Source organism: Gymnogyps californianus, chromosome 2 (assembly GCF_018139145.2).
Source record: "Gymnogyps californianus isolate 813 chromosome 2, ASM1813914v2, whole genome shotgun sequence".
Taxonomy (NCBI): domain Eukaryota; kingdom Metazoa; phylum Chordata; class Aves; order Accipitriformes; family Cathartidae; genus Gymnogyps; species Gymnogyps californianus.
The window spans coordinates 96,343,327-96,369,797 of NC_059472.1; the positions used below are offsets into that span (position 1 = coordinate 96,343,327).

Sequence of the window (26,471 nt, forward strand, 5' to 3'; positions counted from 1 at the left end):
GGAAATGTTTTTTTGGGGCGGGGAGAGTGCTCATCACTACTTGAATCTTGTGGTGGGTACTGTATGATAAAACCAATTGCAATGGGAATTTGAGCTGTTGCTTGAGTGAGGCTGTGGGATGTCTTTGTGATTGAAGGCCAACCTCTGTTTACATTTTACTGAATATTGAAAGCAGATTGCTGAGCATCCTTCACTTTGTACTACTAGGCTAAACCAGAAGAGACTGAAATCTGTTTTCAGGCACACTTGGCACGTTGGGAATCCCTGGTTAGAGCTAGTCATTGCAAAACTTTTGTTGGAAATTCAGTTTGACTTATATTGCAGACTGTTAGAAAAATTGGATAAAAATGAGTCACTCTGTTTTGAAACTTTGACCAGTGCGGGTTTTCCCAGGAAACTGAAAACTTGCTCCTGATGGCTTCTGTCAAGGTGGCTCCACTGTACAAACCCTTTGGCTTTCAGCCTCTTCCCTGGTGCAGGTGCTGTCACTGCTGCCTGCTAATTCAGAGGCGATGGGTGCTTAATGGGACACCCTAAATTTCTGTTATAAACTGGACACCGTCCAGTCCTTGCTGCTGCCACAGGGTGTCACCATAAAACCCTGCTTCATGGTACCCGGCCCAGTGTCCCAGCAGCCCTGTCCAAAGGCTGTCCAGGTACTGTGCGCTGCATTTACAGCATGCTGCTACTAGCGGTGTTAGTGCTTAAAATGGCATTTCTTATGATGGTATTGCTTAAAATGAGCGTTAGTCATAAAGCAAGGAAAGAGAAAGTAACTCCATTTAAGAAGACAAAAGTTTGTCTATTATAATTTGACACTGTTTCAATCAACAAGTCCCACTCCATTAAAAAAGTTGAATTTCCATGCTGGACTTGTAATCCATTCCTCCTCTAGCCCTTTTGAGTCCTGATACATTTTAATTTCGTAGATCATTTTACAGGGTAATTGCACTTTAAGACAAATACCTGCTTCTGTTTTAGGTTGCTGAAGCCAAAGGAAAGATTCTTGGCCAGAAAGTTTCTTCACAAAATCAGAGGTACAGGATTATACATGCACCACTTATGAACCTTTTGCTCTGTGAAAGAAGATTTCATTGCCTTAGTTAAACTGTTTTAAGCTGGGATCAAAAAGGCTGTGTGACGTTTGTAATAAAATAGTTCCCTGCTTAGCTGCCACAGTATCTGTGGATATTATCAATACTAATATTTAAACTGTACCTGAGAACATAAAAGTTACTGGAGAGAATAATGACTCCTGTCCACTTTGACAACAACAGGACTTTAACTCTTAAACATCCCCCTTCCCTGATCATATGCCTAAATTACTGATTTCATTTTTGAAAAATGCTTAAAACCTCTGCCTTTCCTTGGCCACCTCCAGTTACAGCAAGCTGCCCGAGACTTGCCACCTCTAAGTATGTAGCCTAATTTTTCTTTTAAAAGGTGCTGAATTTCAGGTGTCCCTGACTGCTACTTTCAGAAACCAACAAAAGAAGAAAAAACTTGGCTAGTGGCTGTGCATTAATAGTTTGGTCCTCCTGCTGATCTGTTAAGGGGCCCTGCCATTGCTATATGGCTGTGCCCCTTCTGCACTGCTGCGATGTGCTATTGCAGCATCTGCTAGTCTAACTCGGGTCTTTATGGGTTACTTGGCAGGAGTCATGAAATGGGAAACAAGAACGAGGAATCAAACAAGCTCGAGAGAAGGCCGGTAGGTCATGTGTGCTTTGATTGCTGTGTTGTATCCACCTGTACGAATCGGTTGCACCCTTAAAGAGGCTGAAGTTTAAGGCTCACCAGGTGCAGAGGTGGAGGAACGTGAGCCTGGTAGCCTCAAAATAGTCTACTTGTTGCTACTGAAAGCAGTGCTCAGGGTGCATCAGGACTACCAGACCAGCAAGTGAATGTCTCTGTTCGTTTTTTCTTGCTGTGCTCTTGGCTGCAGCTTAGGCATGCCGAGGCTTTCCTCCTTGCAAGAGCTCTCTTATCTAGATGCAGGAGAGAGGGGGAGATGAGGACGGAGGATGCTGTAAACCCCATGTTGGCAAAGGGCAAGCATCTGCCTCTTGGTGTTTTTACACTGCTGGTTTGACAGCTAACTGTTGCTGTTTTGGAAGATTTGACAGCTTAAAATACTTTAGGTATTACACTGGGGAGGAAGAAATGGAATAATTTGGTAGTAAATGAAGGGGAATGGCTGGGGGGCTTTTGGGTGGATGGAGGGAGCTGACTAAGCAGAACTTACTCTTAATAGTGTCTGTAGTCCAGTTACAGGAAACACCTTTTCTCTGAAAGCAACAATGAAAATACAAGCACTGGTCAGAGTGAAAAAAGCTGGATCCTTGACTCTCAGAAACAGTCGTTGCCAAAATCTCTTGACTATACCCGAAAAAGATCCAGGGTGAGAAGTAAACTAAAAGGTAAGCTTGGTCCCCTGTTGGCACTTAATTATGTGCGACGTACTGTACTGCAGATAAGCAAATGGATGATGATTGTTTGAGAGAGAAGAATTTGGCTGAGTCCTGATCTGAGTGGGAGAGAACAGGCTTGAGGCTGGCAGCGAGGGGTGCCCCGTGGAGGAGGTGTATTGCGCACCCTTGTGCTCGAAGAACCGGGCTCCTGTCCCCTTCCTGGAGTGGGGTTCAAACGTCCAGGTGGAAATTGGGCACCTAAATGTCTGTGTGGGTGCAGGCCTCTGTGTAACAGGGCTGAAGAGCCCATGGGTGCTGAGCTGATGGCTGCGTTGGTGCTCTTGAACACAAGAGGAGGAAGATCTCTCTGGAGCTGCCATACCTCCTCCCTACAACACTCCATTCCTCATCTCTTCAGAAATACAATTGACTTGGGGAATAAACCTTGAAAAACCACACAGTTTACAGACCATGGCACTCTGCTCCCCTTTTTATACACTGATAGGCTAATTGTCCTCTGAGTGATTTACAAAATCAGATGTTATGATCTCTGACAGCATTCTCTGCTCAGGCCTGACCAACAGCAAACCTCCCCTGTGGCCATGCTCCATGGCTGTGTAGGCTGCTAGGACCTCCAAAGTCAAATTAAATTGCCCTGGAAAAGTTGGAATGTCTCTGTCCCTTTTGTGGAGGATGAGCCTTGCTCAAGTAGCTGTTGGTTTCTGTAGGGATGACAAAGCAAAAGAAAGTTGAGGGAGAAATTATGCTTTATATTGTGTTTCTGTGGGAATTGTTGTTCTCACTCCAGTGCCAGCCCATGTGTCCTGGCTGGGACTTGGGGACCATCAGACAAGCTGCTGAGCCTGCCCCTTCTTTGGCAACTGCTCTGGACGTAGCGAGTTGCGTACATTTGCATTGTTGCATCTAGCTTTGTTAGAAAGGGTTTTTTTGAAGCTTAATGCAAGCGTTGCAAAGTTTTCTCTTGTAAATGCCTAGAAAACCAAACTCAAAACTGAGCAAGTTAGCTGTCATGCAAACCTTAACTGGGTAAGGCACGCAGTTACGTTGTCAGTAACCAGGTAAGCTTTTCTGCTTGCAGTGCTTCCAATGTCTTCCGCAAGTAGTGGCAGTGATGACCAGACAAAGAAGGTAAGGAGGTGTCATGCTTCAGTGCCTCAGATTTAAAAACATTACATACGCAAAACATGTACAAATGAGTGGAAATCAAATAAATGGGTGTTATCTATCTTCTCAAATGTTCTGATGGACAAATTTGTCTGCTAAGTACTGCTGAGACTGTATTGGTCTACTAGAGAGTGGGAACACAAGGAAGTCCTAAGAAAACACAGGGAACTTCATAGAAACAACTGTGCATGAGCCCTAAGCATGTTGTTCTGAAACGATAATATTTACCTTTGACAGATGGAAAAGTGGGCAGGAATTGCTTGGTGTGACACTTGCCTTAGGGTGACGCAGGTGTCACTCCACAGGAGTGAATTTGGCTCTAGGGGCCTACCAAGAGCTAGAGCTGCCTATCCAAATACCTGCAGAAATCCCAGTGGGGTCCTACCAGGCTGTGTCTCCACGCTGTCCTCTGTCTCCGTACTCTGCGGTGCCTTGGGAAAGCTCACGTTCACCTCTGTGTTTTGCTGGCAATTTTCAGGGCTTTTATTCCAAGTCCTATGCTCACGCTGGGTCCTGGTTCATGCACTGTCCTTCTCCGCTTTCAGCTATAGCTCTGGGAAAACTAACTGTGGATTATACTGGTGGGGGAATTAGTGGACCAGACATACATTGAGCAAAATAAACCACAATTTAGCAGTGCCAGACTTTTTTAGTGCCCAGCCATTGGTTCTGTGTATCAAATGTTTTGGAAAGGTCCCCACGTAAATACAGAAAGTTTGGGGAAAAACTCTCCAGAACTGGTAGTTACATTAAAAGTTTTTATTTTCCCCTGGAAACCTTTTCTTTTCTCTCTTGACTAAAATGCTTTGATTTTGCTTACGCAAAACTTCTTCATCCACTATACAATTCTAATGGCTAAAGGGAGAACTGACATGTGCATTGAACTTCAGGGCACAGATCTCCTTTAGTGTTGGAGAGAGATATCAATATGTTAGACATATTTCAAGTGTATGTCTGCTCTTAGTGTGTTTAAAAAACCAGCCAAACAAAACCCTCCCCCAAAAAACTAACCCAAACCCCTACTTCTGTAGTAATGTTTAAATAAAATATGTGCTTAGACTTGTTTTTGTTTTAGCAGGGAACATCAAGGCAAAGAGTTCAAAAGGAGATGCTAAGGAAAAAAAGGACATCCAGCTCCAAGGGAGACGATTTACCTACAGTGGATCTTGCTGGTATTTCTTTTTTAATCTTCTTTAATGCATTAGAAAAGTTGTTTTGATATCTGTGGGTGTGTGCTTTTTGGGTGTGTTTTTGGTGGTGGTGGTGTTCTTGATTTTGCCTTTTTCATTCACGTTTTCTTCATAAGCAATCTGCCTTGTGATATTTCTTGTAATGACTATGATGGTTATGGCTGGATATGACTATGATATGGCTGGATATTGTTTGTAGATAATCTCTTGAGCAAGGAGAACATTAGCTGGGGCTAATGAGAGGTGAAGGAATGAACTTAACTGACAGCCAGAAATAAAACAGCCTTTGGACTGAGTTTGAGCCACTGTCTCTTCCCTGTGTGAAGAGATAAAGGAGAGAGTGGTGGTTTCTTTTTTTGCTACATAAGTCATTAAATTGAGGTTTCTAGTCAATACAGGATTCAGCCTCTCTTGCCTGTGTCATTTGGCTGATCTCTCGTGCAGATGGAATGCTCTCAGAGGAGCTCGAAGGGAGTCCACTATCACTTGATGCGTCGCCCAAGGGCTATTCCAGTGATGAGGAGAAGGCCACGCAGGTGCAGTATGCAGTGCTTAAACTCCTTCTAATCTGCTGTCAGGCTACTTCTCATCTAAAACTAATGCATCCATGTCTCTGCTTCCTATAACTAGACAAGTCCCTGACAGCTTGTCTGCAGTGCAGGGTGGTACCTTCTTACTTTGTTTTCTTTCTCTCCTTAGAAGTTTCACGATCCATCGGGAAACTTGTCAAGAGAAGAAGGAAGTTCTAAGCGGAAGGACTCAGGTTTGTTAGCCTTGATAACATGGAAGAGTTGTTTAAAAGTAGAAAGGGGTGTTACCAAAGTTGTCATTTTCTTTCAAAGACAAATAAGCACTGAGTTTTTTGAGATACTTTTTGCATAAGAAATGCCTTCTATTTCTCTGTTTTGTATATCATGACAGACTATGGTAAGATGCTTTTATATACATTCCTGAATTCATCACTAACTCTTAAATCCTGTCCTTGATCACAGGGGAACTCGTAGTGTAGCTATTAAGAGCTGGGATTTACAAACTAGTGACTCGAGACACATGAAAACTAATTTGTAATGATTTGGAAGTGCAGTGCAACTTCAATTTAAAAAACAAGCGTCCCTAAAAGTTGTTGACTTTCTTTATACCTAATAATGTAGACGTAGACCATCGTTATAAGTATTTGGTAAACAGTGACTTGTACTGATGCTTATTACTGCTATAGTTTTTTTTAGGTAAGTGGCACTTAGGGACTTTTTTTTAATGAAACTGAACTTGCATGAACTAATTCAAAACTGCAGCACAGTCTCTTTGACTGGAAACAACTGAGTTTCAAGAAAGTCAAGCAGCAACGGGCTGTCTTGATTCTAATATTCTCGATGCTGATGTAGTTCTGAAAGACTGTCTTAAAGTTATTGTTGTGACTATGAACTGAGTCACTGAAGCTTTGGTCTTGGACAAAAGCATCCCCTTTCTCATGAGTTGGCTATGTTCGTGTTCCCAATATGTCTCTTACCTGTCCAGCATTTGCAGAATATACCTTCACTGCACCAATACATCTGCTTAATTTTGGGGGAAGATAAGTGCTGAGAACTTAATTTTTATCACTGTTTACTGTACAGTCTTACAGTTGGAGAGGAGTTGATACCATATGAAGGCATAAGTAGGGTTATGTTCAGAAATTTCAGGTGTGGTCTGTGACTGCATTTGAACTCTTGCTCTGTGAACCCTAAGTCTACTTCAGTGTGCTCCTCGTGGTCCGACTGTCCCCCTTGTTCTGGGCTCCACCACCTTTCTGCTTTCTGCCCTATGGAGACTCCAGAGACATGGTTGGTCAAACACAGACACCTCACTGAGCTCAGAAAAGTGGACAGTGAGACAAAGGGATGATTTTTTTTTTTGCAAGTTTTCCTCAAAATATGGGCTGCAGCCTCCCTCACTGTGTTCTAAGGGTTTTCCTGGGTTAAAAGCAATTGTATGGCAACTCTAGTGAAGCTGCAGGAAAGGCTGTTATGGGTGTGGTTAGTTTTTCTCCCTCTTCTGTATTTATGCTTTTTGGTTTTTCTAAGGAGCAGCTGAAATTAGCTTAGGAACAAATGAGCATAAACAAATTGTGAGCTTGGGTTGGAAAAGAGAATGGAAAAAAGCTGGACAAGAGGGGTTTTTTTTTAATGGTTAGAGTAGTGAGCCAAGAAACGAAGTTGTCTTTAAGATGAAGATATGGTAGCTTTCCAGTTATCTGCATAGCACTAGGCAGTCTAGTTGCCTGCTTTTGCGAGGGAAGAGACTTGCTGGTGAAGTCTTATCCTGTCCTCTAAGTGTGATGCCAGACCCTAAAATGAAGTTGCCCGCTCTTCTGCAGCATTGGTAATTCCAGTGGTGGTTTCTGCTTGAGTAGCTGGTAGGTACTGCCACATACCTCATGCAAAAGAACAGGTCTTTTCTGAAACATCTTCTATTTTCTTTCTAGATATATTAAGTGACACTGTCATAAAAAAGCCTAAATTTTCCAGCTGGGAAACAAGTCACTTGTCCTCTGACACTTCCTATAAATCAAGGAAACTTTTTGATTCAGTAGAGAAGGAAGCGGAGATCCAAACAGGTAAAGTCAGGTTGGCAATTACAGTGAAGTTTTTAAATGCTTTCGCCTCTTCTTTTTTGATGGTAGAAATCATAGTCACACGGAAGCTTGGAGAGGTATCTGTAGGGAGGATATCTTCTCCGAAAGTCAAAATGTAGCAGAAGGCGCGTATTGCGTTGCTGCCATTGGATATCACATATGTAGAGATGTGAATAAGGAAATTTGGGTGCCTTAACCACAATCCACCCGGGAAGCCACTCGATGATCCACACTTTCTAGTCTTTCTGAATAGTGATTGTCCAGAGCTATAAAAAAACCTGAAAAAAGCATGTAGATAATGGACAAAGTAACTGCAAAACACTGCTAACTCCGAACAGAAGGGGGTTAGGCTTTCCTTGCAATGAATAAGTAGAACACAGGAAAACAGTGGCCTGACTCTTTTTCCTTGTGCTGTGCTTTTGCCTCATTATCTGTAAATATGTTGCTCTTTGGTTAGTATCGTGCCTCTTCTTCCACACTGCTTTCTAACAAGTCTTTCTCAATGCATTTTGGGGCAGTTTCCTCCTGCTTGTGAGCTCTAAAAGAGCAAGACTCAAATTCCAGCTCTATAACAAATGTTGTCATTCATGTGAATGACCAACCCTTCAGTAGCAGGAGGGTTTGTATTTCAATAAGCCCTCCAGCATGGCACTAACTGGGCATACACTTTCTCCTAGGTCAGGAAATGGATGATAGTGTGGATGATGTATTTTTTTCCAAGATGCAGAGTGAAGACTTCAGTGATTCAGGGGTGACTGCTGCATTTGAAAGCTTTATCGGCCAACTAAAGAAATTGTTCTTGGTAATGTTTACTCTCTTAACATGTGCGCCATGTGTGGCATTTTCTCATAGTATGTGAAATTACCTTTTTATCACCAGGGGAGTTGGTGCAAATATCCCATCTATATTTTGTGCCCAAGAGCAAGGGTTTGGCTCCAGTGTCTGTTAGCCTGGAGTTCTTAGAAGTATTCTGCACAACCTGTATACTCTAAGAAGTGTTACAGGAAAGGCATAAAGGAAGTTTTAATTAGGCTTTTCCTTTTTTGTCTTATATGTTAGAACATCAGATTTGGTTAGGCATTTCAAATACTTTTCTCAGAGGGAAGGGATGAAAGCTTTTTGAAAGGTAACCCAGCGTAGCGACAGTGTTACCCACATTAGAGCTGTGGGTCATTGCCCTCATGGGCACATATCAAAAATACAGAAACTCCCTTTTGGAGCACAGACCAGTTTCGCTGCGATATAAGACTATGCAACTTTTTCATAATGAAAAACAGAAAGCAATACAGGCTGCACCTGCTGGCTAGAACATGTGTAGATCCATAAGGACACGCTTGTATCTTTGAGATTAATAGTATGTGGAGGTGTTGGTTGCATAATTGATAGTGTATAAGCTGTGTATTCTTGGTTCACTCAACTGTATAGACATACTTGAGATGCAGTGCAACCAACCAACTGCTACTGTTGATTTAGCTTATACACAGTACTGTGGTATTAAACTAAGTTTAATGTGAGAGGACAGTATCTGACCCATCACAAAATCTTCTTGTTTTTAAAAGCTTTGAACAAACCAGACATGGCAGAGCAGACTTATACTGGATCAGCACTTTGTATTGTGGAACTATGAATTTTTTTTGAGCTGGTGCTAGGTGTTCACACTAAACTTTTGGCACTAAGTCCTTGAATCAAGGCTGGAGGTGGTTGCATTTACAAATCAGTTATGATTAAAATGCACACAGTTTAATGCTGATCTGAAGTGGTGCAACAAAGACCTGTTTTTGTGCAGTTAAGTGTGTTGGAGTATGGGTGAAGCTCACTTCTTTGCTGGCTGGGTAACACGACCCTGACTTGAAGTTGCATGGGTTACATAGAGGTTTGTTGGTGTAACTAGTGTAGCTGAATGAAATTAGTTCATTGTTGCAGTACTCTGCCTACGTGTCATCTCGCTTCAGTTTAAGTTTGACTTGAGATGGTTTCCGCTAAACTGAACGGCAGCCCGCGGAGGGATTTGCATTCCAGGGAAAGGTTTTGCAGACTAGACCTGTAGGTTTTGGCTTGGGCCATTGCCCATCCCTAACGGTGCATCCTGTGGCTAGTCCCGGTACAAAAGGATGGAGACCAGTGCACAGAACGTCCTGAGGACTTCGGAGAAGAACGTGTCCACCCTGCTGAACCAGATACATGAGTGCAGGTAAGCTGTCTGCTGCTGGCTGAAAACAGCTTCAGCTTTGCGTAAATTTTGATTGATATGAAAAGGAATGCCTCTTTGTAAGCAAACCTGACAGTAATCTACTGCACTTATTATGGTTTGTAAGACAAAATAGCTTGTGTGTGTGTCTCTTGCTTTTCTGTAAGAGTTTCAGAAGCGTAGGTCCTGTGATTTATCCTGCTTTTCCTGTAAGGGGAGAGTGGATGGATTAATGAATGCAAAGCAAGCTTGAGTTAGGAGCAGTTGATGAAGCAGTCCTTAGACTGTCTTCTGATTGTCATCAGTGTTCACAAATCTGTTTAAAAACCCTCTTGTTACACTCAGTAGCTTCTGTTTCTACATGTTTTAAGAAAGAAGCCAGACTCTGGTTTACTTAATGAAGTGAGGGAGAAGAAAAGTAAGGGGTCTGTTATAGACCCATTTCTGTAGGTTGTCTCCATGTGCGTGAAATAAGTGCCAGCTAGTGGACTTTACAGGCACTCACCAAATGGGGCTTTAAGAAGGTCCTTTTGCTTTACAGGTTGTCAAATTTCTCAGATAGGAGCTAGATAAAAAAATCAATTGAATAGTTATGGATTTGTTATAAGCGAAATACAAGCACAGCCTAAGATATGAGTAAGTCTATCAGGCCTCTATCTACTACACATTAAGTTTGCAGGATTTAGATCAAACGTAGTACGAAATAATAGCCTTTAAACTGCAAAATCCCTGGTATCAATAGGATCTCTATGAGCAGAATTTGCTTGTTGTTAAGGTACATGGAGAAGTTTGTGTTCCAAAAACAAAACCAGGGGACGTTTTTGGGTGGAAGATAAGAGTTGATGGTGGTGAGCTGCTGCCATGCTTTGATGTTATTAGCTAAGTAACCTGGAGCCAACCAGAGCTGCAGGATAGTGGGGACAGAGCTGTGCCAAATCTGTCTTACCCCAGAAGGGTAGTTTCTAAAGTCACCATTAGATGATGGCTTCACATCCCACTGCCAGGGGAAAGGTGGCAAACCCAAGAGAAGGGTGTTGCTGGTTAAGGTTTAGAAATCACTGGCATCCTGTGGCAACACCGTATATGTATATCAAAACCATGGTAGGAAAACCCCTCAGAGGTTATTTGTGCCAAGGTGCGGTCTTCAGATTGGGAAGTCTCTGCTGAAATCCCTGGAGGCTGGGAGAGTATGCAGGACAAGTATTGCACTGGGAACTCTGTTGTATGCTCTGTTCTGGGCCTCCGTTACTGGCTGCTGTTTAAGACAGACTATTTAGCTAAACTCATCTCCAGTTTGACCTGGTACAGCTATTCACGTGCTCTGTGACATACCTGAGAACAAAACTGCCCCAGGTAGTTCAGCAAGGATGTTTGCTTCTGCCTAAAGGCAGGTTTGGTGCTGAAGGGGTTGTCATCTGCCTTGTGCTACTGCACATTAAAGTGTCAAACTTGTTTCTGTTCTCTATCGCTAGGCTGAGTAAGCTGGAGACCTTCCACAAGATTGTTGTTGAAGAGCTTGTCAGTGTTGAGAAGGAAACTCAAGTCTTGGCAAACATGGAGAAGGACGCGGTGGTGTGTACAACTTCTTGTGTGCCAGCCCATGGAGGTACCCCTTCCCAAGTAATGGGGGTTTTCTTTGGGGCTCTTTTTAGGACTTCTGGAACATGCAGTTGCTCAAACTGAATTCTTTCTGCAACGAGCAAAAGCAAAGGTACGTCTCTACCAGCTGTCCTGCATGCTCACAAGTCCTCTGATTGTCAAAGAGGGCACTGGTTAGGCTGGTGGTACCCTCACTGCTATATTGGGAAGTATTCTGAACCCAGTATGGCATCTCCACTTGGTGTCCGTTGATGGAGCCTTTGCAGCCTCATGAGGGTTTTGAATTGGGACTAGGGTGCAATGAGGGACTCTCTGCATGGGAAGTTGTGCAGGACAGGCACGTACCTCGAGACCTGTACCAGGATCTGGAACAAGGTGCACCCTCTGGTCATGTCTGTATCTAGGGGTCAGAGGAGGCGGAAGGAGGCGATCATTTCCGATATAAAAGATACCGTTGGTGCAAACGCTGGGCAAAAAGCTGCAAAAGGGGGAATCCTCAGGTTCATTTTTATTGGTAAATATCTCTGTTCAAGTTTCATCAGTAAGTACTAACGCTTCACAGACAAACTAGCCAAGCTCACTTTTCTTCCAGAATTCAGTCTGTTGACTCGGCCCTGGGTGAAACCGCAAAGAGTTTTGCCGACACTATCCAGAATACAACGGTACGCAGCAGTACGCAAGCAGCTCTGTTATGGGTGGTGGACTCTGAGCTGTGGCCTGATTGATAAGTGTTGGAAGTGAGAAAATGAAACTGAAGTCCTGGGAGGGGGAAACCTTTGGTTAGCTGATCTGTGGGGCTGGTTCTTTGTGGGACCCCTGGCCCCAGTGCGTGGAAAGCATTGAGAAAGCAATGTTTGCCCTGCTAGGGACTAGGGAAAGTGGTCAAAAAGCACTTGCCTAAGGGAAAAGGTAAGGAGAAGGACCATCACGTAGTGATGCTTCTCCTGGGTTCATATCTTGGGGATTCCTTCATCCTGAGACTGGTTTCTGTGTAGTTAGTGACCCTTAACACAGTTCTCTTCTGTCACTTTGTCCCACTTGCCCTTGGAGTTGTGCATCCGTGACATCCTGTGGCTAGGAGCTCTGCAGCCTAACAACACATTGCATACTTTCTCTCACCTGCTTTTTGGGTCTGGCAACATCTAGCCTTGACGCCTCCAAGTTTGATTTCTAAAAACCAAATTTATTCATTTACCTTGTATCCCAGTTACATATTCTGTTTAAGTTCTTAAACTCTTCAGAGCCTAATCACTAACTTCTGCCCTTGTTTTAATTTGTAAATTAAGCTAAATAGTCTGTTAACTTGGATACAACGCTTAGTTTCCATCTTGTCCACCCCATCACATGTGCATGTATTTTTGCTACAGCTGCTGTTCCAGCTTCTGTGCGCAGACCTGATGGCTTTGGGGGTTTAACATTCCTGCAATAAGACTGATGGATTACTATGATATGTGCGATGCCACGTGTCTGCACTGCACAGAGCTGAAGAAAGCTCCCTGTGTTGAAGGAACAACCATGCCTGTGGTCACTACAGTGGACTGGGCCTGGGATTTTAGAAAAGATGCTGAAAACCAAGGGCTTGTTTCTTTTAGCTATTAAAGCTGGAATCCTGAGCCTTTCCATAGGGAAAAGTTTCCATTATGAGCACTAAGTTGCTTAGGGACACAGGCCTTTCCCTTACTAGAGGTGTTCCTGATGAAGGACACCTTTAAAGAGGGGCAGGGCTGAGGGAAGGAGCAATCGTATCATGGGAGCTGCTCATCCTGCAGCACCTTGTTCCAGGGTGGGTGCTTGAGAATTAAAAGCTGAATCTAAATGTGCCTCTAGGATCTTGACAGTTTCTTTTCTTATGCAATATAAATGTTTGTATAAACTTTTGAAATGTTTTCATTATCTTTTTTTTCCTTCCCTGCAGTATGAACGCCCAGTGAAGAAGGCAGTGGAAAACGTGTTCATTGTTCCTTCTGACTAGCAAACCCCTGAATTCATTAGAGCTCTTAGCATTCGAGCTCCTTATGCAGTGTAGAGAAGATGGTCCTGTGAAGGATGTTAATCTATTTTAAATGGAAAGGAAAAAAAGGGGAGGAAAATAACATTGATATTGAGCCTTTCTTTGCTTACAAAAAATATACACTGCTGAGTGGTCCAGTTTTGACCCCTGTTGATAACATCAATTTTTTCTGCAAAATTGCAAGATGGGTCCATTAAGTATCAAAGAAATAGAAAACAACTAACTATCATGATTTAGCCACCAAACTGATACATATACTGGCTTTCTTTGAGTATTCTGCTAATATCTTTATCAAACATAAAAGCATTTAATGGTTGATTCTAAGTAAAATACTGTTTGCATAGGATAACAGTCTCCTCATTTCTTTTGAATTGATGCACTGTGCATGCCTGTATACCCTGCATAGGATGTGGTAGGGGTAGCCTTTCTCGTGTGCATCCAGCACTGTGGGAACTACTGGCTTGAAACTAGAGTCACTCAATTCTGAATTGCAGAGATAAAAGCACAGAGTGATATACTGGCTATTGGCCAGATGCCTGATGGCAAACTGCAGACTGTGGAGGGCAAGAAGCTTGGAGCATTGCAGAGAAAATGGCAAGTGAAGCTGGAGAAATTATTTTTAAACCCAGTGACTATTGGCTTCTAGGAGAGTTCAAAGTACAGTGAACAATGTTAGGATTAGATAAACTAGTATCAAAGGTCTCTTGAAAGTGAGTAGCAGGTAAACCATGCTATTTAACATATTTTGCTTTTACAGAATTCCCTAAATCGCGGTTGCTCTTCACAAACTGCCTTTAATGCTGTGGCAGACTTCACACATGCTAGTGCATCTTAATGAATTTGTGGGAAGGTGGCATGTTTCCAAGCTCTGTCTTTCTATCTACTTATCTTATAAAACTGACCTCAGATTGCTGTGGGGGTTGGAGTGGAGGAATCATTCTCTGCACACAATGTACCTTCATGACAAAAGCCCACTGCTGCCAGGGTTTGTTTCACCACCGAATGTCTTTTGGGGGGCTGAAGTTATTCCTTCTCAAGAAGATCATGCCAGGGTAGCACAACAACGAGAAGCTGCTGTTGCCATCACATAATCACTTTCTGGAGATTATGCTTATTCCTTTAGCTTAAGTAGTCCTGACTGGAGTTGGCATGAGTCAGGACTCCACCTTCATCCATGTCAAGGGATGGTTGGCTCTTTCCTTCTGGGCTGGTTTGAAAGACCAGACCGTTTCATCCCTGCCCTTCCCAAAGCTCCAGATCCACTAGTCTGCGCTCTCCTATTCACAATGTGAAGGGCTGAAGCTGTGATTTTGCATCCACTGTCTTGCACTTATTTCTTTGAGGGCTGGCCCTGGTGACCTGACTACAGTGCATCCTCCTGCTGCTTTCCAGTGTCTTTCCAGCTGCCGTTTGAATCCAGTCTCTCAAAGCACTCAAACCAAGGTGGCTATGTCTTTTGGGAGATGAAGCTGTAACCTCCATGAACAGCTCTGCTTGTGCCTGATAAAGCTGTTTAGTTTTGTAGCCCAGTAACAGAGTTTTCAGCATGCTTTGTGTCCCACTGGTGTGATGGAATGCTGTGGTTGCACCAGCGGAGTTGTTAATCAAAACAGGTTTTAAGATAGCAGACTGAGTCATCTGAGCATCCCTTCCTATTGCCTGGCTGTACTAGGTCCAAAATAGGAAACCATTTGGGGCTTTTACTACCTGAGTAGTAAAGCCAAGGTCCAGGGCCTAGGAGTGTGGTAAGGGCTTGAACTGCCCTGTTGCTTGTTATCGTAACTCAGAGTTCACCCTAGTGAATGTAAAGGGATGCTTTGTGCAATGTGCTCCCAGTCCTAAGTACCAAGCTGAGCCTTCTAGTAGTTCCTGGGTAAATGCCTACATCTGATGATTTTATTCCCCATGACCTGGCCAACATGATGGATGCAACCAGGCCTAACAAGGTGCTTGATGTGAAGCAGACCTAAGAATTAAGAGGAGATTTCCACACTGTGGCTGCTCTTGTATACTGAATTCTGCAAAGCCACAGAAACAGCATTGATGACACGCACCCCAAGGATGCATGTTATCTCCTTTGGGGTGGATGTTGCCTTGGCCGGTTTAGGCTTGCTTACCTGCATCTCCAAGGAGCTTACTGCCCAAAGGGAAGGTTTGAAATAGGAAGAGGGTGAGATGTGATGGCCGTCTCTGGTTTAAGAATTATTTTTAAAAATGTTTTTCAAACTATGGCAATAATTGTTGATCTTTCATTTCTGAGATGTTGTTTGATGGCTTCATTGCTCTCTAAGTTAGAGCTGCTAAGCATTTAAGATTTGTCAGCACAATGGATTAGATGTGTAACAAGTCTTGTTTTGCTATGTTTCCCCGCCCTTCATGTGTGTTGGCAGAATGCTCTCTTGGTGTCTCCTGTGACTGTAAAAATTTAGGAACATTTTTCATCTTTGCTAGATAATTTACAGAAACAAGACTGATTCTCACTGTATCTCTTACTGCTGAATCCCCATGTAGCCTGTCACTACAAAGCCTGGAAGGCAGGTGTTGAGCACTTCAGAGGGCATGGATAAAGGAGAAATCAGGATTTCTTATTAAAAATTCTCATAATGTTGTATGCACCTACACTTGCTCTTAACTGTTTTATTTGAAAAGTCTGAACCCTAAAAGGCTGCTTTTAGTGATAGGTATGGGAGAGCAGAAACAGATGCTATACAGCTTAGATGTCTCTTACTCCTGCACTTCTTTTTCTATCTGTTCATTTAAAAAGCTTTACCTATTGAGAAGCTCAGTGAGTTCTAGCTTGGTAACCTGTGAACTGCCCAAGCTGGGAGGACATGCTGTAAGTTTTGGCCTTGCTTAATGGTCTTTCCATCTGTAGTCAGCAGCAGTTGTGTTTGGAGACAGCATCTTGGACAGCCCATCTCATACTGCTTCCTGCACTGTTGGGTCAGTTCAGCATGTTTGAGCTGAAACCCCTGAAGATCTTAAGTCTGTTTGGCTTCTGCAGATGATATCTTGGCAACACAGACCTGTAACTGGGTTACCCTAACATTTCCTTTTTGGAAGGTAGGTCGTTGACCTTGGCAGGCTTCCTTTGGCTGCTCACTTATGCTCTTTTAAGTGTTATTTATCCAGCTATTTCTTTTATTTTCTTCCTTTCAGTGTAATAGATAAAGCTCAATTTTCAACCTGTTCTTCTGAGCCAGAAGAACAAAAATGATGTGGTGCTGAAGTGCAAAAACGATGCATCAGTACCCAGAAAAAGAAACAGGAAATACAAAGTGTAGGTTAAGGACAACTGCTTCATGCATTTTAAGCTTTTAACCAGTTTAATATTCAACCCTGTTGTAACCCCTGCTATCTTTATGTCATATCTCTTTCAGGGTATGATGCTGTGCCAAGTGCTTGTTTACCTGCACGTTCTGTATCAATGCAATGGTTCATCCAAGGTCTAGAGGGCTACTGTTACCTAGTGGCAAGCCTACACGAAGGCTGCACCACGCCAGCAAAAGGGCTGTCCTCCGTCGCTGGAAACGGGCGGAGTGACCAGAGGAACTGTGTGTTTGTGTTTGCCCTGGCCTGGGGTCGGCTCGCCCTGCCCTCGATAAGGTGTGCTGATGTGGGCTGGAGTGCGCTGGGACAGGTCCCGCCTCTGCAAGCCGTAGACGGTGTCTAAAAGAGTGGTGCACTGGAAAATAGGGACAGCTGAGAGCTATTGTATATTGGAACCAAACACAGCAACAGAGCCTTTCCTGGTTACATATTACAGGGTGGTTTTTGTTTATTATGAGCAAGAGTTGAGAAAGCATTACTTATAGCCAGACTGTGAGAGAAGCCCTGTAAAGCTGAGCCTTGGCACATATCAGCAGCCTGATTTCTCTCCTTTAATTCCAGTGTTACTGGAATGGCCTTAGTAAAGCTTCATTCCTTGGGAAGCTACTAACATCCAAAACTAGTGAATCAAACTCAATACCTTTCTCTCTTCTGCTTTACTTCCCTGTCCTCCACATGTACCCTGTGGTCAGCCCAAAAGAGCAGGTCAAGTGTTTGCATGTCTCCTCCCTGTGTTTGTATTTTCAATCTGAAAGAAATGATATTTTTTTAGATTGATTTTTCCGTTGTCTCTCTTCTGGTTTTCTACCATCAGATCCCAACTGAAAAAAATCTGAGAATCAAAGGATGACTTGATGGGTAAATACAAGATTTGAACAAACAAGTTATTGCAACATTAGCTTTGTTCAAAAACCAAGTTTTTACAGGTAGCGGGGCTGTGTATGGAGAGCTTAGGAGTTCCCATCTACAGTACTGTGTGATAGGAAAAAAGTGCTAATTGGCTTGGTAATTCAGTCCAGTTTAAAATTAAGTCAGAAGAAATGTGCATGTGTATGGTATTTCGATAGGCACCATATCTAAGTCTAGAAACTGCAAATTGGCCAGAGGTGGGAGTGTTAGTTACACATAGCTCCACCAGGCTCCGGTATCTTGTTGGTGAACAGCCCTTGTTCTTAATAATCATGGCTCCTTGTGTAGTGCTAACTAGTTAGGCATGAGACTGTGGAGCTGTCCTTCTTGTGCCTCAGCTTCTGACGTTGCAGTCTTTACAAAACTGCTAGATATCAGCCTGCCTCACCTGAAGGAGCAATTGTACCTTGGAGCCCACTACAGTGGCAGAGATATTTTATGATGAGTGTCTTATGTCACAATAAATGAATCGGAAGTATTTTTGAATTTTGTCCTGGTGCATGTTTGGCTACTTCAGCTTTCATTTACAAGGGTGCCAAGCGCTGCTGGACTTCTGTTTCATGCTGGGTATTTGTGGCTGAAGGAAGCTTAAAGCTGCAGTATCTGGTCCTTTCATCAGTCCATGATCTCTGCTTGGCTGATGGTGACACCTAACCAAGGGACTCATTTATCAGAGTCTTCAGGCTTGCTGTGGGTATGAGCACCTTTCCTAGGCATGGGTGCTCTGTAGGACAGAGGAGCTGCTGGCAGCATAAAGCTCTTGTGTCCATTCAGAGGAAAGGCAATGTTCTGAAAGCACATTAGAAAGGTGATTGGTCCTGCCCTTATGTTTGGAGTATTGCCAGAAGATGAGCTTGGTAAAACACAATGATGTATTTTTTCCATATGACAAATTTTCCTTAGGGAACGCAGGCAGTCATGCGGTTGTGATTTTGCCTGTTGAGCTGGACAAGGTACTTCCTCCTCTCCTATTCCCCTGGAGTAGTCCAAGCATGCTACCGAGTGAAAACATGCCTGACAAACTTCATTTTCAGCTGATAGGATGTGGAAATTGCTTCTAAACATAGCACAAGAAGAGAGAGTGTGTATGGGAGGAGGAAAAAAACACACAACTGTTTAAAGACTGGCAGTCCTTGCAAAGAAGTCAAATGCAGAGACTCCTGCTTTCCATGAATGTGGCTCAAAGTGCCATGCAAACACCTAGTTGCCAGAATCCCTACTCAGCCTGTATGTTTAGACAGGATGCTCTTTGCCACTGTCAACTGTTACAGCTCTTGTCTCTTTCCAAGAGTAATACCAGCTTTTTTCTGCCCGTGGTGGTAGACACTATGTCTGCATGGTAACATCCAGTACAGGGCTTTACAGCAGCACTCAGAACTGCTGTGGCTGAGTTTGAGATTGCTTCTTTTGCAGTTCAACCACCGTAAAAACAATGGACTTGCTGCCCGTTTGTGAGTGAGCATGGTAGCCGTGGAGCATCTCTGCTTTAACGTGTTCCATTTCAGTATCTTAGCTTTTTCCAGGTTTCTCTTCGTGGCTGAAGCTGGGTGTCAAGGATTCCTTTGCATGCGGCTTCTGCATTTTATGGATGGGAAACCATTGGCAAGCTGAGGTTGAACACCTCAATCCAGAAATGCTTTTTCAGTGGGATTCTCTTCGTGAACGAGAAGGATGCTGTATGATGCTTTTATTTTTCTTGTGGTCCAAGTGATTAGCTCACTCATGGCATGTGGAGAAACCTGATTTTCATTCTCTTCTCTAGTGAAACAAACTAAACCCCATCTCTCCCATCTTTCAGGACAGTGGCTAACTACTAGTCTATAAGCTATTCAGGTACAGCCTGCTGTTAAACGACTCCATTTGCATTTCCATGGAGCACTTAATCTGCTTCAGGCTCAAATAAGGTAAGCCCAAAAAGATTGTCCTGGAAATGGGGAGCTGTGCGTTCTGGTCTCCTTGGCCAGAGCGGGGCACTAAATGTCCGTTTTCCATATTCTTGAGCAAGGGCTGTAAATGCAACCTGGTGGGTTGGGGGGAAAGAGAAAAGGAACACTTGCCTCCATTTTATGGTGTTGAGATCCTAGTTCTTCATCCCATTTATATGGTTTTACTGAACATGCTCCGAACAGAAATGAAATGAGTCTTTCAGAAGTAGTTAAACATTTTCTCAAAATTGAAATATTTTTCTGATTGCTTTGAAGGATAAAACCCTAAAATTTTCACATATATTGAGGATAATCTTAGTGCTTCCTTTTACTGCCCTAAAGTGAAATTCAGCTGCTAAACTGGACCAGACTTCCCTTTTTGTTGGTTTGAAATAATCATTCAAGCCTATGTTTTGCCTTTTTCCAGGAAATATGTGTCAACTAAAAGTCTCTCATAGCTGCAAAGTTTGCACCGGAGTCGCTGGAAATTCACATGCTTCTAGGCTGTGTTGACTGGTGATTTATTTGCTTATTTTTGTCAGGTAGAGCTCCCAAATGAGATATTTTAAAGCCTTTATATAGCAGAAACAGTAGGTACAAGAAGCTGCATTGCCAGTAAGGAAGTCTGGGCTGACTGACAGGATTCCACATCTTGGCAAATAATGGGTAAACCAGGCTGTCTTCCCCCAGGTAGGTAAGTTTGGGTGGAGAGCTGATGTTCTGTAAATTGTATCTCCACCATGTCTCAACCGTGGTGCTCCAGTTATGCTTCACTGTGCCCTCACACTGTCATGCACAGCAAAATCTAGAGATGTTTTTGGTATTTGGGGGGGGGGCACCACAGAGTGCATTAAATTAAATGTGAATAAAAACTGGGAGTCAAACTCACTTGAACTAATGAGTGGGATGCAATGGTCGTCTTCCCATGCAATATTTGGAAATTTTCCTCCATCAAAGTTAAGACTGCTCTTTTTACCCATTTGTAACAGATGAATCAAAAGGATCTCACCAGCCAAAGTCTGCAAGGCAAGAGAGCCTGGGAACAGGGAGGCACCAGAGCCAGGATAACTTTAACAAGTCTGTTCGGATTGAAGTTTGCGCTGAAAGTGTTCTTCTCTCTGATGGAAAAAGCAAGCTCAATGTGAGGGTATTCACAACATCTACTTCATGCATCTGAACTAAAACCCAGAGGAGCAAAGGTGGGAGCCTGTTTTGCCTATAGAGCCACTGTTAAGAAGCAGGACTGTCTAGGAGGGACAGGGATGTTCAGTCTACCAGAGAAAGGTATCTTAAGTAGGAAGCGTAAACATGCTGCGTCTGCATGCTGTAGAAAATTGTTTCCTATCAACCTAATTAGTATGTGTGTGTACATGGGCATGATATGCAGATATGCCACCTGCCCAGTCAATGAGGAGGACAGAGCACAGCCAACAGTTGTACAAAAAACACAGGGGAGCTTTACATCGACAGCAGTGAAGGTGGTGTGTAAAGCTATGGAGGTTGTTTCTCAGTCTGAGGTGAATGTCCTAAGAACTTTCTGAAAAAGTCTGAGACCAAAAGTAGTCATAGATAACCAGTTCCCAGCAATTTGATGCCTTAAAGAGCAGTGGAGACAGCCTGATAGTAAAATTTGTTTATTTACAGTGTTATGTATTACAGGAAAATCAGTTTAAAAAGTCAATGCTCCTCTTTCTTCAAAGTTGCAGCATTTTGAAGATGTTAAGACAGATCTGAAGAATTTTAAACACACCTGATTCCAGCCTTCCTGGCTGGTCTGGATCTGCAAGATGAGACCATCTTGGTTTTTTTCCTTTTTCTTTTTTCTCTTCTCCCCACCCTGCCCCCCGCCCCGAGTTTCAAGTAAGGCATTTATTTATTTCTTTTTCTTTTGAATGAGGTTTCCAGAAAAAAAAAAGACGGTATCTGTGGGTTTGGTTGCCATAGTAAACTTTAACAGTTAGCACGCTGATGCTGTTCACCTTGACAGTCAAATGAGTGCTTTGCCATCAAAAGGGTATGGACTCCACTCAGCCTAAAATCCATGCTGGGCCACACAACCATTTTGTTGCCTGCCTCGAATGGTTCAGCTAGTTGCCTTGTGTGCTCTCTTGTCAGCTCTTCCGATTCCCTCTGCCTTTGCCCCGGTTTCCAGTATCAAGCTGACATCTGCAGAGCTCTGAAGCTCTCCCTTTACTTAGGGCTACATACAACACCTTCAGTCAAACCCGCTAATTTCTTACAACTTGTGAATTTTACAGTATCAACCAGAAAGATCTGGAAAGCAAAGGTTCTGGAAGGGCCAGTGAGAACTAGTATATGCACACGGCATCCAGGCTTTGTGACTGTGGGGATTTTTTTTTTTTGGTTGCTGCCTTCCCTCCTTATTGAATGTTAAATAAAGCAAAACACTGACTTGGACTGTGGCCAGCTTCATGAAGAGGGAGCAAATGTGAATATGCACCGGTTAGATGTATGTCTGTGGTGGTGGTGTAAAAGTGTTTGAATATAGCAGTTATTTTGGTTGCTTAGTTCATGATGATGCAGTTTAGCAGCCAGGCTAATGTACTGCCTGTGCTGCAGTATTTTGGGGACTTCAGTTTTCTGCTGGAGCAGAAAGGTTTTGTCCACATTGCAACGGAGATGGAACAGGCTGGAGACAGATGGGATCAAGTAGGAGACTTTCGAGCATAAATTCAAACTGAACTCCGACCCGAGACACCCTTCTCCATGTGATTTTCACCTCCTGCTTTTGCTGGACAAACCCATCTGTTCTTCCCTTGTACTGTACTACTTCCTCAGCCCCTTTCCTTCCTATCCACGAGCGCTCGTGGCTGCAGTCTCTCAGGCTGCTCCCAGCAAGGCTGGCTGCCCTGCACCCGCACCGCTCCCCGGGACAAACCTTCCTGCCTTTGCACCTGCAGTCTCCAAGACCCCCTGATGACAGATGATCTAGAGGGGATAACGGACCCGGGAGGCGGAGAAGAATTGGAGGAGCAGGATTTGGGGCAGCCTCCTCCCTATGCGGGCCCTCTGGGGCTGCTTGGTCCCTCTGCGCTGGTGGCCGTGCCTGTGGTTTGTCCCCTTCCTGCCCTGGGACCCCGTGGGGTGACTGGAGGGAGAGGACATAGTCCCTTTACAGAACTGCTTCAGTCTGAGGGGCTTGCTGAGCTGGGGTGACTCCAAAAGGTGTTTTTGTTGAGAGAATTTATACACACGAGGTTGGAAGAGACCAGAACTACTTCACTGTGAAAAAGGGAGAGAAAAAAGGCTGTGTCCACTTTTAGTAGGGATTTTGAAGGAGGCTAAATGAGAAAAGGGCGAGGGAAGATCCCCAAAGCGAACCTTGGGTATTGTTCATTTCTAACCATTTAAATGGGAGGTAAACGCAGCTACCTGAAGCAGAGAAGATAGTGACTGGCTATTGTGAGAGACACACCGTTACGGCTGCAGACAGCAAATATCTCCTTGCTTTCCTTAGAGGATCATGCCTCAGTCCCATCTGTTTCTCTAGTCAGAGACCAGTCTGAATAAGGCCCACCTAGCACAGAAATTCCTGTATAAAGTGCTTTGCTCATCGCTGAATTCACTTTTTTAAGATTTTCTGCGTCTTCCAGTCTTAGTATGTGGCATGTCAGTTCGCTTCAAATTAGCGGTGTTTGTATAGGATTAACTTTGTGCACATTTACACTCAAAGGATTTATCTTCGTTAAGTTGTTGAGCTACTATTTCTTTCAAAATCCATTTACTCAGAACTCCTATTAATTTAGCACATCCAAAGTGACTTGTTTTGCTCTGACTAGAGCTCAAAACCCCATATCATTGTGTGGTATCATGTATTCTGAATACCATACTGGGCAGTCCCAGTTGCTACCAGTCCAGCCCTGTGAAATAGCAAGCTCCTGCCAGCCTTCACAGTGTGTTAGTCAGGTTGCACGTATGTAAAGCAAGTAAGCACAGTGCATGTCTGTCTGCAAACTGTAGGATGGTGCGCCTGGGCTCTGCCCTCTGTTATGTCCTTCCCCAGGGCTCCCACAGGACCAAAAGGACGGCTGCACCTTGCTGGTGTCCACAGGAGGGAGTGTGCTTTGGGGAACGGCTGGGAAGAAGCAGAGAGGGGTATGGTGATGGGAAAGGTGTGATTCTCATTTCCCTCCCCACCCCCCCCGCCTTTTCCTGACCTTGGCCACAGTTTAGCTGAATGCCTTGGGTGCACGGCAAAGCCTTGCCCCAAGACCTCTCGCATGCACAGAAGATGCTCACCGCGTTAGTCTGAACAGAGTCCTAACCTTTTGAAGGCATTGATGGATTTATCCATCACGTGTTTTATAAGGCGTCAGAAAGGTTTTCTTTTTCATATGCGAAAGATCTTGGCCGCCTTTTTTCCAATGGTGATCTTTGACAGGACAAGTAATTCTCCTTGTTTTATTACAACCTAAATTAGCAGTACATTAATAAGTGTCTGGTACAAAGAACTGATAAATGTAATCAAATAGGTTTTAAGCTAAAGCTTGTAATTCAGTCTTTTTTCTTCTTTTTTTTAGAAAAAAAATCATAGGAAATACTATACTTATTGTGCTTTCTTATTGTTCAGGAATCCATTGGCAGCAGCAAAGTAGTCCTTATGGAAACCGTTCTTGATTTCTGTTGTGACAGGGGTTTCCTTTATAGCTGTTCTTGAAGGTGCTTTCCGGTATGTCTACAAAAGCAAGATTCAAAAGTAAATACTTTGAATTTACTTAGTGCCCCCCAAACACTACTTATGGTTAACTGTAAAATGGAGCTGTCTGGTGTTTGTTGATGCAGATGTATATATTTGCTTCAGACTGCATTAAGGGAACTGTATTATTTTCACTGCTGTGGGTGATATTACCTTAGTAGTATTACTGTAATACTCCTTGATGTCAAAAGAGATTTTAAGCCCTTTTCACTAAAAGCTCTATGGATGCAGGCAGGCTGAAGTTGAAATAAACAATGCAAAGACAGAGCTGCTTGTTTCTTTTTTTCAAAGGAGGGAGGAAGACTGAAAAAGTTGCCCAACAGAGCAAATTCAGACCTCCCAAGTCCTGAATGCGGTACCTGACTTGCTATACAAGTGCAGAAGAGCTGAGCCGCAATGGGGAGGTCATCATTACTGAATAACTGTCTCTTGCAGACATTACTGTATCTATTATTCTTAACTGATTTATATATTTTAATACAAACATATTTTAAGTACTGATGCTCAATCTATATGTGAGTTCATCACGACTGCTATCCAAAAAGTTATTTTTTTCCCCATCCTTGTCAGAGAGCTCTTGGAAGACTGCTTACCTTAATGTAGAAGTTTATGAAGAGAATGACCAGTGTGGCCATGTAGGAAGACTGGAACATGAGGCAGCCAAATGGGAATCCACATGGCTTCACAGCTGCGCTAAGTGTGTGCACAATAGTGAGCAGAAACTGGATCTGTGGAGGAAAGATCATGCATGAGTATTTGCTGAGAAAGGGTCGGTGCTAGCTAAATCAGATATAACATTGTCACCTAGTCCTGCTCTTTGAAAGTTTGAGTACTCTTGAAACTATCCCTTTCTGAACCTGTGAATGTATTGTGAGGGTTAAGTTAAAATGGCACTCCTATGAAATAAAAAAAAAAAACTAAGGGGTCAGATTTCTGAAAATATGAGTTTAGGGGCCTAGTTGGCAAAATGAAAGCTCTCTCTTTTTTTTTTTTTTAATAGGGGTTGTTCTATCTTCCAGACTGTGTCGTGCCAGGTACAGCATTGTCTCTGTTACTGGGCAGAAACTCAAGAAAACTCTGAAGACTCCAGGCAACAGCTTTAGAAGTCTGAACAGAAAATCGAAATCCCAGGTCCGAGGAGGAGTTCAGGTAGGCTGGCGTTTGCATTAACGGAGCTAAGATGGGGACAAATGAAGCAAAAATGAGATGGAGAAGGAATTGCAGAAGGCTGGCTGTATTTAGGACTGTGTGAACCACAGCCCACACTGGTGCATCTGATTCTCCCCAGCCAGCTAAGCATGCCCTCAATCCTGCATGCTGTGGTGCATTTCAAACAGGGCAGTGTGTTTCAACTGCAGGGATGGTCTCAGCTCAGAGAAGAAGCATTTGCTAAATGTATTTCTACGCAGGTGTTTTTAAGGAAACATCTGAACTCCCAAATAATACGAACAGGCCCTAAGATAAAAAAGTGAAAGGAACTTTTTCATATCAAGCCTTATATCTTGTTGATAAAAGCTTTTGATGTGGCTCAGCTCTTTGGGTACAGCAACTGCTGGAGTAGACTTTTAGAAGTCACACAACTTCTGTCTTGTCTAAGAGTTTGTTTACATCGTTTTGCGTTTTGTAGTTGTACCATGGTGTGGTGGGTTAACCTTGGTTGGCTGCCAGGTGCCCGCCCAGCTGCTCTCTGTTCCTCTCCTCAGTAGAGTAGGGGGAGAAAATAAGATGAAAAAACTCGTGGGTTGAGATAAGGGCAGGGAGGGTAATTGGTAAAACTTACCAATTGCTGTTACAGGCAAAACAGACTCAACTTCAGGAAGATTATTTTATTGCCAATTAATAACAGAGAAGGATAGTGAGAAATAAAACTAAAAATACCTTCCCCTAAGCGCCTGTTTCTTCCCAGGCTCAACTTCACTTCTGACTCTTCTACTTCCCCCAAGTGGTGCAGGGGCATGGGGAATGGGGGTTGCAGTGAGTCCATATTGCTTTAGCTCTGCCGCTCCTTCCTTCTCGCGCTCTTCCCCTGCTCCAGCATGGGGTCCCTTCTGCGGGAGACAGCCCTGCACGAACTTCTCCAACATGCGTCCTTCCCATGGGCTGCAGTTCTTGAAGAACTGCTCCGCTGTGGGTCCTTTCCATGGGGTGCAGTCCTTCAGGAACGGACTGTTCCAGCGTGGCTCCCCCACAGGCCACAAGTCCTGCCAGAAAACCTGCTCCTGCGTGGGCTCTTCTCCGCAGGCCGCAGCTCCTGCCAGGAGCCTGTTTCTGTGTGGGGTCCTGTAGTCCTGTGTGGGCTGTAGCTTCCTTCAGGGCATCTCCACTTGCTGCAGCGTGGTGTCCTCCACAGGCTGCAGGTGGATATCTGCTCCACTGTGGTCCTCCATGGGCTGCA

The 26,471-nt window shown here is 43.7% G+C and overlaps 2 protein-coding genes across 7 annotated transcripts in view; one reads left to right on the forward strand and one right to left on the reverse strand.

Annotated features, from left to right (window-relative positions):
- SYCP2L (synaptonemal complex protein 2 like) overlaps positions 1-13,406 on the forward strand; it is a 29,891-nt gene extending 16,485 nt beyond the window's left edge. For 2 of the 6 annotated variants that reach the window (XM_050891854.1, XM_050891855.1), the window contains exons 23-37: positions 982-1,037; positions 1,657-1,711; positions 2,264-2,420; positions 3,511-3,560; positions 4,672-4,768; positions 5,231-5,322; positions 5,486-5,549; positions 7,248-7,379; positions 8,075-8,199; positions 9,494-9,588; positions 11,058-11,157; positions 11,238-11,296; positions 11,589-11,698; positions 11,777-11,846; positions 13,100-13,406. In XM_050891854.1, coding sequence (XP_050747811.1) covers positions 982-1,037; positions 1,657-1,711; positions 2,264-2,420; positions 3,511-3,560; positions 4,672-4,768; positions 5,231-5,322; positions 5,486-5,549; positions 7,248-7,379; positions 8,075-8,199; positions 9,494-9,588; positions 11,058-11,157; positions 11,238-11,296; positions 11,589-11,698; positions 11,777-11,846; positions 13,100-13,115 — 1,278 coding nt within the window. In that variant the 3' untranslated portion in view covers positions 13,116-13,406. Of the gene's footprint in view, positions 1-981; positions 1,038-1,656; positions 1,742-2,263; positions 2,421-3,510; positions 3,561-4,671; positions 4,769-5,230; positions 5,323-5,485; positions 5,550-7,247; positions 7,380-8,074; positions 8,200-9,493; positions 9,589-11,057; positions 11,158-11,237; positions 11,297-11,588; positions 11,699-11,776; positions 11,847-13,099 lie in introns of all 6 variants that reach the window. The other 4 variants (XM_050891858.1, XM_050891859.1, XM_050891857.1 and 1 more) reach the window with 3 other exon arrangements.
- A 10,520-nt stretch (positions 13,407-23,926) lies between these two features.
- ELOVL2 (ELOVL fatty acid elongase 2) overlaps positions 23,927-26,471 on the reverse strand; it is a 46,426-nt gene continuing 43,881 nt past the window's right edge. The window contains exons 8-9 of the mRNA XM_050890896.1: positions 24,670-24,804; positions 23,927-24,055 (exon numbers count right to left, since the gene is read on the reverse strand). Coding sequence (XP_050746853.1) covers positions 23,927-24,055; positions 24,670-24,804 — 264 coding nt within the window. The remainder of the gene's footprint in view (positions 24,056-24,669; positions 24,805-26,471) is intronic.